The sequence below is a fragment of the Falco naumanni genome, chromosome 2, assembly GCF_017639655.2.
Source record: "Falco naumanni isolate bFalNau1 chromosome 2, bFalNau1.pat, whole genome shotgun sequence".
In the NCBI taxonomy this organism is placed as follows: Eukaryota; Metazoa; Chordata; class Aves; order Falconiformes; family Falconidae; genus Falco; species Falco naumanni.
In genome coordinates this window covers 95,877,256-95,891,647 of record NC_054055.1, presented here as the reverse complement: position 1 = coordinate 95,891,647, position 14,392 = coordinate 95,877,256, and the positions used below count along the sequence as shown (strand labels likewise).

Below are 14,392 nucleotides of genomic sequence, written 5' to 3'. Positions count from 1 at the left end.
ATGATTAAATGATGAAAATTGGTTCTATTTATAGAATAGACTTTATGTGATATGAAAATATAAAGGTTGGTTGTCTGAGTAACTGAAGATGCGAAGGAATGTTTTTCTTTTGGGGACTGTGTGCGTTCTACCTATGCTGACCTGTTATTCTATTGAAAATCAGTCTACTGAAAGTCCAGAAAGTGATTTCCTACTTTCACTTTGTAGGCTGTGACATGACCAAGAAGTGCATAATTTCTGGAGATGTCAGCAAACATACTATATATTTGTGTGTATATGTACATTGATGAGTTTGTGGTGTTTAACATAATAAAGCTGAAGGAGGTGGTGACGACCGTGAAGCGGGTGTGGTGGTGGGAAGGTGGTGGCCAGCGGGGGCTGCTGGGGAGGTGGCAGAGCAGGGGGGCAGGAGGCTGGGTGAGCCCGTGCACATCCCAGAGTTAGGGTGAGGGTGGCATTGAAGGTGTTACAACGTCAGGCCGGTGGCTGAACTCTGAAGATCAGGGGTGTCCTGGGCTGGAGCCAGCATTGCCCTGGAGCTGCTGTTCATACAGGTGCTTTAATGCTCGGGTCCATCAGAGACTGGAGGCTCAGAGCAGCCCTTCTGGCGAAGGGTGATCTAAACAGCTGCTTGGAAATACTGAAGGGCCTGACTCCCATTTCAGCCAAAGCATGTTGGGCTGCTCTGACATTAGTTTATATGACATGTAAATGAAAATACAGGCCTCTGGTGCCCCCAGAGCAGAAGGCTCAGACCTAAGTCAGCAGGTTTGGCTCGGCTTTTCATTCCTTGGTGGAAATGCTCTTTACATTTACTTTTACAGCAGACATTTAAACCCCAAGTTCAGTGTGCTTTTGGTGGACACTAAAAGGAGGCCACGATACCTTTTGTAAAGAGTCAAGGGTTTAACTGGTAGAATTGTGCAGAGGTTTCCCTCTTTTTTTTCTTTTTTTTTGTTTTTTTCATGTGCTATGCCGTGCATTTTAAATTATGCCCTATGTTATAAAGGCCGCTGTGGTTCAGTGATGTTATGTGAAAAGTAAAGTGCTTTGGGCCAGGAAGTGTGATCTAACTATAAAACATTATTATAGAATACCTTGCATAATTGAGATGTAGTAAATTGGGGACTTCTTCACTGGAACATTTCTTACAAAATTGATTTATCCTGATGGTAGACACTGCGGCTTAATGGAGAGGTAGCATTGGCTTAAATTTAGCTACTTTACAGTAGTTAGATCATGCAACAAATTATGTTTAAACAAGTGTGTGTTTTGTCATCCTGTTATTATCTGTTCTGTTTGGTTCTGTGGGGTTTCGGAAAAGAAAAAGAAAAAAAAGCCTTGCTGTATGTATGTATAGTATGGCTACCAAACAGCATGCCTTCCTTTCAGCCTGAGCCTGCGGGTGACCGACACTTACAAGCTAAACTGATTTACATTCATTGCCAGTGGCTCAAACCCATCCTTGTTTTTAACTTTAAGAAATAAGTAAGAAATGAACATATTTCAGAACATTAGGGCTTGTTTTCTTCAAGTTTGGCCAGTTCTGTGAATCTGACCAGTGTATGTACAGAAGGATTACATTTTGTATCTGGTATTACAGTAGGTTGAAAATAGGTATAGTATCAGTGACCAAGATTTTGTTTTAATTGTACTTGGTTGTCTGAAAGCCTGAGCCTCTAAAGTCTTTGTTTCAGCACAGCATTTAATGTTAGAAATGCACCAATGTTGTTTTTCATTGAAAAAAAAAATCAGTATTCCAAAATACTTTTGGTACATTTTCAGTTCTGAAACTTTGAAGGAAGGCCTTGAATTATGGTTTTCATGAGAATGGGTTTTGAAGAGTTTATCAGCTTTTAGATTTCAGAAAAGAGTGATATTTTTCTGGCTTAACACAAAAGCAAACTATCTGTCTAATTGTTCTGAACTTCTAAGTGAGGATTGTCATAGAATCGTAGAAAGGTTTGGGTTGGAAGGGACCTTAAAGATCATCCAGTTCCAAGTCCCCTGTCATGAGCAGGGACACCTTCCACTAGACCAAGTTGCTAAAAGCCCCATCCCACCTGGCCGTAATTTGGTATTAACTGAAAACTATAAGTCTGATAGAAGCTAATGATAAATATAGAAGTTAACAAATTCCCCCTGATATGCAGGAAGGGCAGCTCTTCTAGACCACTGGAGCTGTTCCAGGCATCAGTAGCACTGGCTATGGTTGTGCTTTGTACGTATGCTCCTGTCAGACCTGAGGGAGCTGATTGTGACAGTAACTCTCTCCTTTTCAGTGCCCTCAGTGCAGATTAAAGGGAAAAGTGAGTTCAAAAGACCTTGCAGAATTGCACATTATTTTTACAAACGTCTCGAAGATGTTGATCGGAGTTCAGAGATGAAGCTTGTAGAAGTTAATTATCTATCAGTAAGATTAAGTTTTAGAAAGTTCTGACATTAAGAATATTTATGCCATTTAATAGTCCTGCATTCTTTGTTAAGAGTTTATTACATGTATAAAGACTGCATTTTTCATAAGATTGTGCCAATTATAATGCAATGATAATTAAACTTGAGTTTTATGTGCTTCTTTTAAAATGGAAAAGTGCTGTATTAAAATCTTCATATTTCTGCCTCGTCAAAAGTAAATGCCTGTTTAGAAACCTTTCTAAAGCTTTACTTTATTATTTATAATAGGAAAACGATAAAATCATGAAGCAATATGTGCTGTGTATATTGCAGAAGAAATTTCATTCCCTAATTCAGTCATTTGTTACATTTTTTTCAAAATGGTAAATTTTTCTTAAAATTTAAAAAAATATTTGTGATAGGTGAAGAACTGTAGAGGAGCAACATGCAGTATTAAGAGAGAAAATATCTCCAAATATCTTTCTTTGGGTTTATCATTTTGCTCTGCTGATATGCTGGTCTGGGACTGCCACTGTGTAGACAAGAGTTACACAACTCACTCTGGCTATTCATTTCTCGTTTCATTTCAGAAGCTGTAAATGCTTGGTTTTCTCTGCGGGAAAAAAGCATAAACCCAGTGTCTTAAACTTCACAGGAAGTTCACCTAAAATTATGATTCCTGTTAGAAACTGCTGAAGTGAACAAAAAGTTTGTCTGTACTAACAGGTTACATACTAAATAATTCTATTAAAATGTATCCATTATCTCATATATATTTGGTATATTAGTAATATTACTAAAGTTGGGTTAGACATTGGCTGTTTGTTTATTAACTGGCTCTATAAATTCCTGTCTTATGTATGTAGGATTTTGTGATCAGTGTTTATTGTTCTGTTGTACTTACTCAGCCACTGCCTGGGACAAAGCATCCCAGCTTTACCCTCATATACACCCTTCTCCTTTTTGAGTCCCTAACACAGCATTTTTTTTCACTTTCTTATGCTTTGAAATCAGTGTTTCACTAAAACCCTTGACCGTCATTCCACAGTGTCTGAACTCCCCTTCTGGCACATTTAATTTGCCCACCTTATTAAGACCTTCCACTATCTGTTTACAGTGAATTGAGACTTCTCAAGATGAAGAGGGAGAGTTGATGTGCTGATCATCCTGGCTGCAGCCAGGATTATAATCCCACACACACACACACACACCTTACTGTAAATGACACTTGTGCTTGACTTTTTTCTTTACCTGTAAGTAGGGGGTTTCTATCTGAGTAGGTTTCCCTAGAGCAGCTGTCAACCCAGTTTAACCCCAAGGGGTCTGTTTTGAAATGTCGAATATTGCCTTTTAGCTCCTTCACCTCGTGAGGAAGCTTGCTGGCACTTCTGAATGCAAGGAGGTAATGTTTCTTGTACATTATTACCATGTGTACTGTCTTTAATAATATTTATACAAATACTGTTGGACATAGTAGATTACTAGTTGGGCATTTTTTCATATACAGGTAAATAGAAATTACCCACAGGCTTTAGTGAAAGGTTCTTGGATATAATGAAGCTGAAATATGATCAGCAGCACCCCTATTTTTGAGGCATATAAAATACCCTGTGATTACTAGAAATGCTCTTACTTAGAAAGGTTTGCAACTTACTTTGAAATGAAAAAGTAGGCCCAGAAAAGTCATTCAGTCATGTTGTGCTGCGGTATAGCGAATAATCTGTCAAGGGAAAAAAAAAAAGAATCAAACGCACCTGATTTTTTCTTCTTTCTATATCCCAGGTTTAATTTTCACGTGACAGCTCTATCTGGCAGCCTCACCTCCCATCAATGCAATCTGCCATTCTAGATAATTTCAGTTGAGTTCTCTTTCTCGTTTTGCATTTGCTGAGGAGTCATAATGGCACACTCCAAAATCAGCAGTCAAGAAGAGTAATCCTCTCTATCTGTATGTTGTTAAAAGAGAGTGGAAAGAGATGGTTTCTCTTTTTCCTCTCTGTCCTAGAGGCCTTCTCCAGAGTTGTTACAGGATTAGATGTGCTTTGAAGACTGACTGTGAAGACTTAGTTACAGAATGTGAAGGCTTGATTTTGGGGCTTTTATGAGTTATTATGAAAATCTTTTAAATTCGTTTTATACACCTTGGTTGCTTATAGATCCCTTTCACTTTACATAAACTTACTTGTCTCTTATAACCAGAGAATGAAAAGTTTTTTCTTGCGCTCATTGCTTCAGTGCAGAAGTTGGACAACTTTATAAAAGCACAGCAACTTTCTAAGCTTGCCTGTGCCGGAGTCTCCAGGGAAGACAATTCATGCCCAGCATGGGAAACTGGAGACAGCGTGTTGTACTGATCTATAGATTGCTTCTCCATGTGTCCTTGAAGTCAGAGAAACTCATGTTTCTAACTGGGTTGCTGTGTTGCTCTTTGCTGAAGTCAACTCTCCAACCTGCTTCTGAGTGCAGAGCGCTCTACCCACCAGAATGATAATAGTAGTTTATATCCCTGAGCCTTTAAATACAAGATCATGGCTAAACTAAGGAGCTGCCGTATTGAGTACCCACTTTGTATCTACTAACCCATACGCTGCTACTTTCACCTGATAGCTGCTTCCATCTGATGCTTAGTTTCTACCTGAGAAATGCTGTGTTTTGCTGAAGAGGCAAGAGATGAAACGCTGGGTTGATGTGGTACCAGCAGAAGCGATGGCTTTGGTTCAGGAGCCCTCCAGCGTAAACTGTGAAAAGGAAGGAAATGAGTAGATAATTCAAAGCCCTTTCTGTGACCTGCTCATCCATTCGATTGCTGGGGGAATAGGGAGGATTAAGTTCAAAGGAGAAACAAATGGGCTTTACTTCTGCTGTGAGTGCTTATCTCCATATGCTCTTAACTGGACGGAGTTAGCAGAGTTAGGCACATACAGAGATGCTGAAGCAGGGGCTTTGGTATTTCAGCTGTTTGTTCGTGCCAAGCACAGCTGTACCAGGGGGTTACAATGGGCATGTTAATTCTGGATTCCATCTACGTACCATGTTACCAGTGTGCCCACGCTTAGCATTTACTGAGAGTGACATGTGCATGTTGGAGCAAGCCTCCAGTATCGCACCAGACTAGATTTATTTTTTTTTTTTAGTTGGGAGCTTTCCTAATCTAATCAGCACCTTAAAAGCTATTTCCATGGTGTTTCTCCTCCTCCTTTCTTTTTTTTAATATTTCAGTTGAACAAATTGTTCATGTTGAGTTGGAGATGGCAGCTCCTTTTCCTCACTGGATGAGAAATACTGGCGGCCCTCAGCATAGGTCTGTGACGCTTGCTGCAGAGCTCAGCTAGGCGGGAGCTGACAGATTGCTGTTGACAGGGTTAGCATGAAACTTCTGAAATGCAGGATAGATAGGGATTGTTCATTCTGTTTTCTAGAGGACACTTTTGGCCCAAATGAATTTATTGTATATTTGCAGTTCAGTAAATCCTCTTTTTTTTCCCTTGCTGTGTCTTTAGTTGCAACAGTTTATTGATGCATGTATAGAAGATAATGAAAAGCTACATTTCAGCTCATCTTTACAGGCCTCAGCATCATTCTCTATCCTGAATGGAGTTGCTCAGATCACGTAAAGAAAAATGCCTTTTGTGTGGAAAAAACCCCAGGTGTACTTCAGATCCTACCCCACTAAGTGTAAGAAGTTCCTGCCTTGGAGGAGGGCCAGTAGTTCTGATTTCTGACAAAAACATCTCACACAGTTTTCTTCTTGAAGGGCCTGGGCCAGGCACGTGGCCAAACACCCTGCCTCCCTGAGCTGTGCCACAGCCCATGCTGCCTACACAGGAGCCAGCTTTCTGAAAGGCTCTTTCCAGGAAAGAAATGCCAGCAGCTTCATAGGGTCCTAAGCCTCTGCTCCAGGACTAGGCAAGGCCAGCTTGGTGGTGCACTTGGGGCCCTTGGCAAAACCAGCCCATGTTAGTCCTGGCCATTCTGCTGCCCTGGAGTTGCTTGTGGGATGCAGTTGACTCTCCATCCATCATTTTGTCCACCCAGTCTAGTACATATGAATAATTTGTGAGCTTCCTTTGCCTGTGAAAACTTGCTCAAGCCTACAGAGTGGGCCCCTGAATCTCCTTCTGCTTACAGGCTTTGAAACTGGGAGTATTTGTGCTGGAGCCAGTGTCACCCTGGTGAAAAGAAACTGCTAGGATAAAACTGGATGCAGAAATGCTGTTCAGTGTGTAGTGTGTAGCAGCATAATTACACATTAAGGGGGAGGGCTGTCAGTATGCTTTATGTGTTGTATGTGTATGGGTGCAATTTAGACATACCGTTGGTGCATCAGTGTTGGCTCTGCATTTCAGGCAGTAAGGAAGGCAGAGGCTGGCATCATGCACTGCTTACAAGGGAGGCAATTCCAGCATTCAGGTGGCCAGTGTCGCTGGGAGCTCCTCTTTTCTTCCTTTGGGAGAGTTTCTCCTTCGAGGTTTTTTTTCTAACAGACTTAAGTGTTGAAAACCTTATTTATTTTCATTTTTATCCTTTTTGTTGTGTTGTTCTTTAACTCATCTTAAGATATTCATAGTTCATCTCTGCAGGGTTCCTTCATATCTTTCCTTCCCATCCTCTGTGGTCCTTTCTTTGCTGTAGCCAATTTCAGCGAGATGTTTCTATGCAATTTCTGCTATTTGGATGGTGCTGGAAAAGTCCCATCCCAATACAGCCAGCAGGACACTGAACATTCATCATGAAAAGAGCTCTAGAAATGCTTGTGGTCATCCTGAGAGGAGGAAAATAAGAGGGAACTTCTCTGGCAATCTGTAGAGACTGTTGCAAAACTCGCAACAAACCACTTGTAGTCTGCAGTTGGGGCTTGAGGCTTATTTTCATGTCTTTGTGGGATTCAAGTAGTTTGTTTACTTCCCAATATACAGCATTCATATATACAGTATATGCAGAATGCAGACGTATTCACATATTACATGTGTAATATTCTCAAGGTGCGTGCTAATTGTCATTGTAAAATATACTTCCAGTTTATTTTTCCCAGTGCCTGCCTGAAGCTGAACATAAATCTTTTTATCCCTCTAAATTTGTATTCATGTCAGTTTTATTCACTGTGATTTTGCTTCACTTTGTCTTGCTTTAGATTGCACATCGTGCCCAACAGTGGAAGAGGAGTGGATTTTGAAATTTTTTTACGTGTCAGATTTCCCTGTATCTAATTTTATCAAAAAAGCTGTCACCAACTTCTTCTGAAACCAGCAAACCTTCTTCTTTCTAATTACATTTTTACCATATGTTCATCCAGATGGCATATGCCAAACATTTTCTAGGGTGCTATAAAATGACCCGACTTTAGAGGATCTAACTGCTGAAGAGGCTTATAAAAAAAATGGAATTGACACTGGGGCAGAAAAATAGTCCTAGAAAGAAAGAAAGGAAAAAAAAAACCAACCAAAAAAACAACTGATCTATCTTCCCAGTTGTATTTTGTGCTGTGATAGTGAATTCTCAAGATACACACCTGTACAAAAACAGTGAAAATGTAGGGTATATTTTATTGAAGTGTTAACACTTGACTCCTTTTTGAACAACTGAAAATAAAACTTTTGTCTGATGAGTATGTCTGAAAAGAATTCTGGAGCTGTGAGCAGCTCTTTGGTTTGTTGCAAAATGGAGTAAAAAAAGAGTTTGCTAAGCGACCAGATTCTCTGTAGGAGCAGCAACTTTACTTAGCAGTGTAATAACTATTTGGGAATTTTTTTTCCTGAAATATCATTTCCAAGAAGACAGATACAGCTGATGCATGATTTTAACACTCGTGTCCTAGATCTTAATAATTCTTGGGTTTTGGATTTTTTGGAGGAAATAAACTGAGGTATACTGAGGGGTGCCAAGAAATCGAGGAATTAAATTAAATAAAAGGAAGAAGCTTATTATTCATATTTAGTTACTAGTTAAGATAAAATAAGATAACTTTTTCATTCTCTGGAGAGTTTGTGTGTTTGTTCTCACCTGTGGCAGTTTCCTTGTAACTGTAATTGTTGTTTTGATAATCTTTCCAGATCATCAAGGGGAAAACTATAAAATACCCTCCTGTTATTATCAGCTTACATAATATTGCCTCAAGTCTCAAGCTATTTTACTTTGTGTGAATTCCTGAAGACAGGCAATTGAATGAGAGTCAAATTTACTTTCTTATATTGCTGCAATAGCTTTTACAACTCCCAGTTGCAAAGGACATTTTGAGTGCACAACCCAAGGCTCTGAACAGAGTGTGAGCCAAGATGTACTTTTGGGGAAGGGTGGGCAGAGGTTCATGGTCTCAGCGACTGAGATGGACAATTGTAAATGAAGGTTTTCTCTACGTCCTTAACTTGCATATGTCTTTTTGAAAATCACAACTGCAGTCAAAAAAGCAGGTCCTCCACCTCCTCCAAATTAATGAGACAGGTTTTTAATAGTGCTCAACAATTTGAAGTGATTTTGTTATTTCTGAATTAAACCTTTGATAAAAAGTCCTTATCTCCATCCTCCTCGCCCACTTCCACTCATCAGCCCATGAGTGGTTTGACATTTCCAAACACTCTTCTCCCATCATTGCCCAGGATTACACCTGCTGTGTCGCAAGTCAAAACAGTCTTATTTTGTAGTTAAATCAATTTGTATATGAGAGACGTTGTAACTATTTAAAAGCTAAGGATTAAAACCTTCAACGCTGAGAACTGGTGTTTACCTTGGCAGTAACTGAAACAAGCTGTAATGTGGCAATACAAAATGCAACACCAAAATGCAGCTTGTTGCTATGCAGTCAGGATATGATGCAACAGCCTTTGATTATGGTTGAGTTGTTTCAGTGTTTGTGGGCATGCAGCTGTATTAAATTCACCTTAGGTCTCACCTTTTCTGTTGGTTTTTTTTTGGATGTCTTTGCAGAAGAGCTAAAGTTGTTCAGGTACCTTTGTTAGGTATTTTCAAAATAAGGTTTTTCGTAAACAGGTTCTACTGGATTCATGCTGAAATTTTCAGTTTCTTAGAAGAGTTAGACCCCCTAAGCATTTTCTGTATAACAAATTTCAGCCTGCTGAGGTCAGGCTTTCTAAGCTACCATAGACAAACCTCTCAGAATTAGCCCACTAATCCCTAAGTGTCAAGGAATGATACATCAAAATCCAAAGGCTGAAAAAGCATTGTGCTTGCATACTGTGCTTTTAATTACTAATATGAATTATTAAATCAAGCTTTCATTTTAATTACAGTCTTTGTTTAGATATTCCTTCTGTTATTCAGCGTGTAATTTGAATGAGGAAATGTTAAGAAGATTTCCATAGAAAGCGTTACCAAGTTAATCGTTATGTAGCTAATAATGTGAAGATTCAAAGTGCCAGCCTTAAACTGTAACCTCCAACTTTCCCGATCATGAATTCAGGTATGCTCTTGTTACATTAGTCTTCCCATAATGTCCTGGGCAGCTGAATTGTGTTTGTAGGTGCTGGCTGCCTTGTCACACAGCTGATCAGTGTTCCCCAAAGTATTTTTCTTTCCTAATTTTCTTCCTCCTTCACTCTCTGTAGGCCTCTTTGTAGATGAGTGTGCGCATGAATTTTATGCCACCCTGCAATGCCTTCATTCTCCTCTGTGTGTTGGTGCACGCAGTCAGATGCTTTCTCTTGTTTCCCCTGTTACTCTCTTTTGAGTAGAGTAGCTGCCACAGAGAGCTTTTGAGAGTAAGTGCCTGGAATTACACTTCTGCTATGATTTTCTGTAGCTGGTAGTTTATCTCTTGAAAGAGGCTGGTGTATAAAAACTCTGTTCAAGAAATTCTGTAAGAATTACTCTCTTTAATAATGGAAGCTGTCTCCCACAGCTCACAATAAGAGTACATCAGAGAAGATAGCCTTTTGTAAAGCAGGGACTCATCTCAGTCATTGAAAATCGTAGGAAATAAGCATCTCTCTTTGAAAAGGCAATTGAAGGGCAGCTTGCATTTGTGTATGTCGAAAGAACAGTTCATACTTAAATTCTCAACCTTGTTCCTTTTCTTCCATTTTTCCTTCAGAAAAGTAAATCTTTAGGTATGATCTAAGCAGAGTACCATCTAAGGACGTTTTTCTTGCATTTGAGGCAAACGGGAAGTTTGCAGTGTTGCAGTTATTCTTGTAAGATGTTTCACTGTTTAAGTGATGATCTCTGTAAGGTTCCCCAAGGTGGCTGTTTTGAGTCCAGGTTTACAGGATTCTGGTTTAGAACTCCTAACATAGCTATTCTTCAGAAGTCAATATTTTCCATAGCTAAGATGGATATCAAATGCTTCCAGTTAATGCAAAATTGAAATTAGTCTTGAACTATGGTACTACAACTGACATCTCAATAATGAACCAGCCACAGGAGGAAGCAGGTTTGTCAATGTACCATCACAAAAAGCTTTGAGTATTCATCTAATCTCTTCTGGGATCGTATTCATATATCTTGCTGCTCTCTTGAAATACACTTCCAACATACTGAACGATACAAGAATATCTGATGCAGCAAGTTGTGGAAGCATGAGATGCAGAGTCTTTTTAGTTGATGTATTTGAAGGCGGATAACCTTAAAAATCAATAAAACCTGCTGTGCCACTCAGAATCATGATGGACTGTTCCTGGCCGATTAGGCTTTAAATAACTGATGCTGTGCTGCTGCAGATTCTCAGTACAAGCCGATGCAATGGCTGGAGGCAGGCATCCAGTAGCAGAGCTGCTCTTTTGAGCAAATCTTTATGTCTGCTCTTGGAATTTGTTATCTGAAATGTAGCTGTTGGTGGGGCTTTTGAGGGGCCGTTTTGTTTGTGTGTTTTTTTTTTTCTTCTTCATGATTTCGTTTTCAAACAGGCTACACAAGTGCTCGAAGAGAGAATGTACAATGGCAGGAAAGTAGTTCTCAAAAGCTCAAGCAGTATTTTCAAGTTGCTTGTAAATATGGCATTTCCTCTTTGGAGACAGCGTCAGCTTGTATTGCAGAAATGGACACAGCTATTAGACACAAATGATTAAATAGAACATTTTAACTTTCTGGTAAGGCTGTGACCTAGAAGAGGTGACAAATGCAATTTTATATTCTCTACCAAAGCAAAGTACGCAAGTTGAGATAGGTAGTTTTTTCAATACCAGTGACATCTCAGAAAGTGTCCCAGTTGAAAGACAAAATGTTTGAATATCTAGAAGGCCACATCATAAATGGGAGTTGATGGGGAGGAGGGTGTCTGGGAGGTCTTAAAGATAGATTTCATAAAGAGTTTACATTTTTCTAACAGTTCTTTTGAATAAACATAATAGAAAATCATCTGAAACTAATTGACAAAAACTGGAGGAACAGGAGGAGCTGGAGAATGAAGTATCAGATGTGTTGCTCTACCTAGTAAAAGAAAATGTATTTCCTTTGCTGACTTCACCTTATGCAGACACTAGGAGAGCACAGAGATACTCTCTCTCTCCTATTTTTGTAAGGATGTAGCTTCTGCTACCTCTGATCATATGCATAAAAAGGCAGCATGTTACTCTTAGGCAGACTGAATCTTGTGATAGGGATAGAGAGTTTCTTTGAAGAAAAGCCCTAGAAAAATCCAGTCACAGGAATAAGCTCCCACTGAGAGTTTACTGAGATTTTGCTGCTCTTCTGTGTATCAGTAATAGAAGAAGACCACAGAGAGAATGGAAATTGATGTCATGCCCAAGGTGGATGTGTTGGGGAAAGATCAAAGAAGTTTTTGTATGTTATTGATGCTGAAAAGTGATCTCTGAATGATGCCTTTCTCCTTATGGACTGCCTTACTGGAGTTCTTCAGGGAATTGTATCTGAAGGTGGAAAAGGGACGGTAGGCGAGAGCAACAATTCTGGTCACATGGGATGTCTGATAACTCTCATGTTATAACATGTTATATATAAGATTATCAAAGATATGGGAAAATCACTTATTTTCATGTTGTTAATTATTTATGAGGAGATCAACTTTCAAAATGGTGATACTGCCTACTGCTGTAGGGATATCTGCCTATCTGATGCTCTTTGCGGTGTCTTATGTTGGGCACCTGGCCGTTACCTTTCTCATTGCAGGAGCCTGTGCCCTCCCTGCAGACGGGGCTGGGACTTGGCTCTGTTTGTCTACCGCATTTATCCATCAGGAGCTGGAGTTAGTTCAGCACTTGCAGATTTATAGTCTCTTGTAGATAAATAAAGAATTAACTTTCAGCCAGGCAGCTTTAAACAAATACTATCTGAGCTCTGTCAAGACTGCAATAACCCGATGCCACGAGCTGCAGGTCTGTCTTCACGCTACGCTGACCAGGTATTGCTTGTTGCCTGCAGTGGTGACTGGGTTTCCTGATGCACGTGAGTTCAGTTAATGGCATTTGGAAGGGTGTGACACTGGAGCGGTCTGTCTGTCTCTCTAATCGACATTGGGAATTGGTAGCCGTGATTCAGCAGGGAGCTCCAGGCATTGGGTGGGAAACCCAAACTATGTTCCAGTTCAGTCTGCATACAGCATCATTCACATTTCAGTGTTTATTAATGTTAATTTAGGGGACTCTGTGCTTTTAAACCACGACCTCTTTCATGGATATGTGATGTTGGATAGCTTTCATTTTTATTTTCTGCTTGAAAAATCAAGATTTTTCCCTCCAGATATGACAATTCTTTCTTCTAGGTACAGTAAGTCACCTTTGTCATAAAACTGTAGCTGAAAGTAAAGTATTTTAGTAATTGCTGATAAACATATTTTCTTGATATCCTCTTTTTTTTTTTTTTTTTTTTTTTTTTTTCTGGAGTCACACTTTGTTTACCCGAGTAGTAAATATAGAGCTGTTACCTGTGCCTTAAGTAGTCTGTTGGAGAGGACTCAGCTCAGAAACTTGCTTAAAATTTTGGAAAAACACATTTAAATATGTGTCTCTTCTTACAAAAGGCTGGTGGACCCTTGTATTTTACATTAAGAGTAGGTCACTCTATTATTTTTCCCTTCCAGAAATGAAGGATGAAAGATTCAAGTACTGATGACAAAGGCTTTATTATTGGGTTATTTTTCTTTCATGTATGGGGTATAATTAAATGTATGCTGTCAATGAGACCTCTTTATAGGTTGATACTATTGATTAGTGTTTGAGACCTGCCAGCAGCATCATTACTTTGTGTATTAGAAATTCTAATAGAAAATTAAGTTGATGTTTTAATTCCTATAGTGAGAACATTTCAGGTATTCATCTCATATCGCTGCAGAAATTGCTTGGCTCAAGTAGGTACCACAAAATCATGTTTTAATGATTTTTTTCCTTTTTCCATCTTTTATTTTTTTTTCACAGTCACATGACACAATCAGCCACATTTGAAGACCCTCGAATAGAGAGCTGCCAAATAACCCCTCCAGCTCCTCGGAAAGTGGAAATGAGGAGGGATCCTGTGCTAGGATTTGGGTTTGTGGCTGGTAGTGAAAAGCCCGTTGTTGTACGCTCAGTAACACCAGGTATGTTTTCCCCACATGACCACAAGAAACAAACTTGGATTTTATCTACTGAGATGAAACACAGCTACAAATTTGAGTACTGTTAAAATATTCAGGCAGGCAAAGTAATCACACATACTAAGTAGGATTTTAAGCCTTTTATTACCCAGTAGTTTCCCTCCTTGCACCCATTTCTAACATTATGTAAATATGTTTTAAAAAAGCCAGGTTTAGGTTATTGCTTTAAGCCCTTACTGTTGTTTGCCTGAAAAAAAGTTGACCCACTTCATTCAAGGAAAGGTCTTCTCCCTATTACGTTTATATTGGTTTGATGTCACCTTCATTGCCATTGAATCAGTGTTTTCAAGAGGTATATTGAGTTGCGAAATTAAAATTTACATATTTTTCATTCTTTTTATCATCAGCTTCCCAAGGAGAGCTAGGTTTCTAACTATAATACTTGGTTCTAACTATAATATTTTCTTTTTAAAAAGAGGGTGTTTTTGCTGGCTTTTTTGTATTACTATTTATTTAATG

General features: G+C 39.2%; 1 protein-coding gene across 3 annotated transcripts in view; it reads left to right on the top strand.

Annotated features, from left to right (window-relative positions):
- FRMPD4 (FERM and PDZ domain containing 4) overlaps window positions 1-14,392 on the top strand; it is a 300,651-nt gene that overhangs the window by 218,377 nt on the left and 67,882 nt on the right. For all 3 annotated transcript variants that reach the window (XM_040582750.1, XM_040582751.1, XM_040582752.1), the window contains exon 3: window positions 13,716-13,876. In XM_040582750.1, coding sequence (XP_040438684.1) covers window positions 13,716-13,876 — 161 coding nt within the window. The remainder of the gene's footprint in view (window positions 1-13,715; window positions 13,877-14,392) is intronic.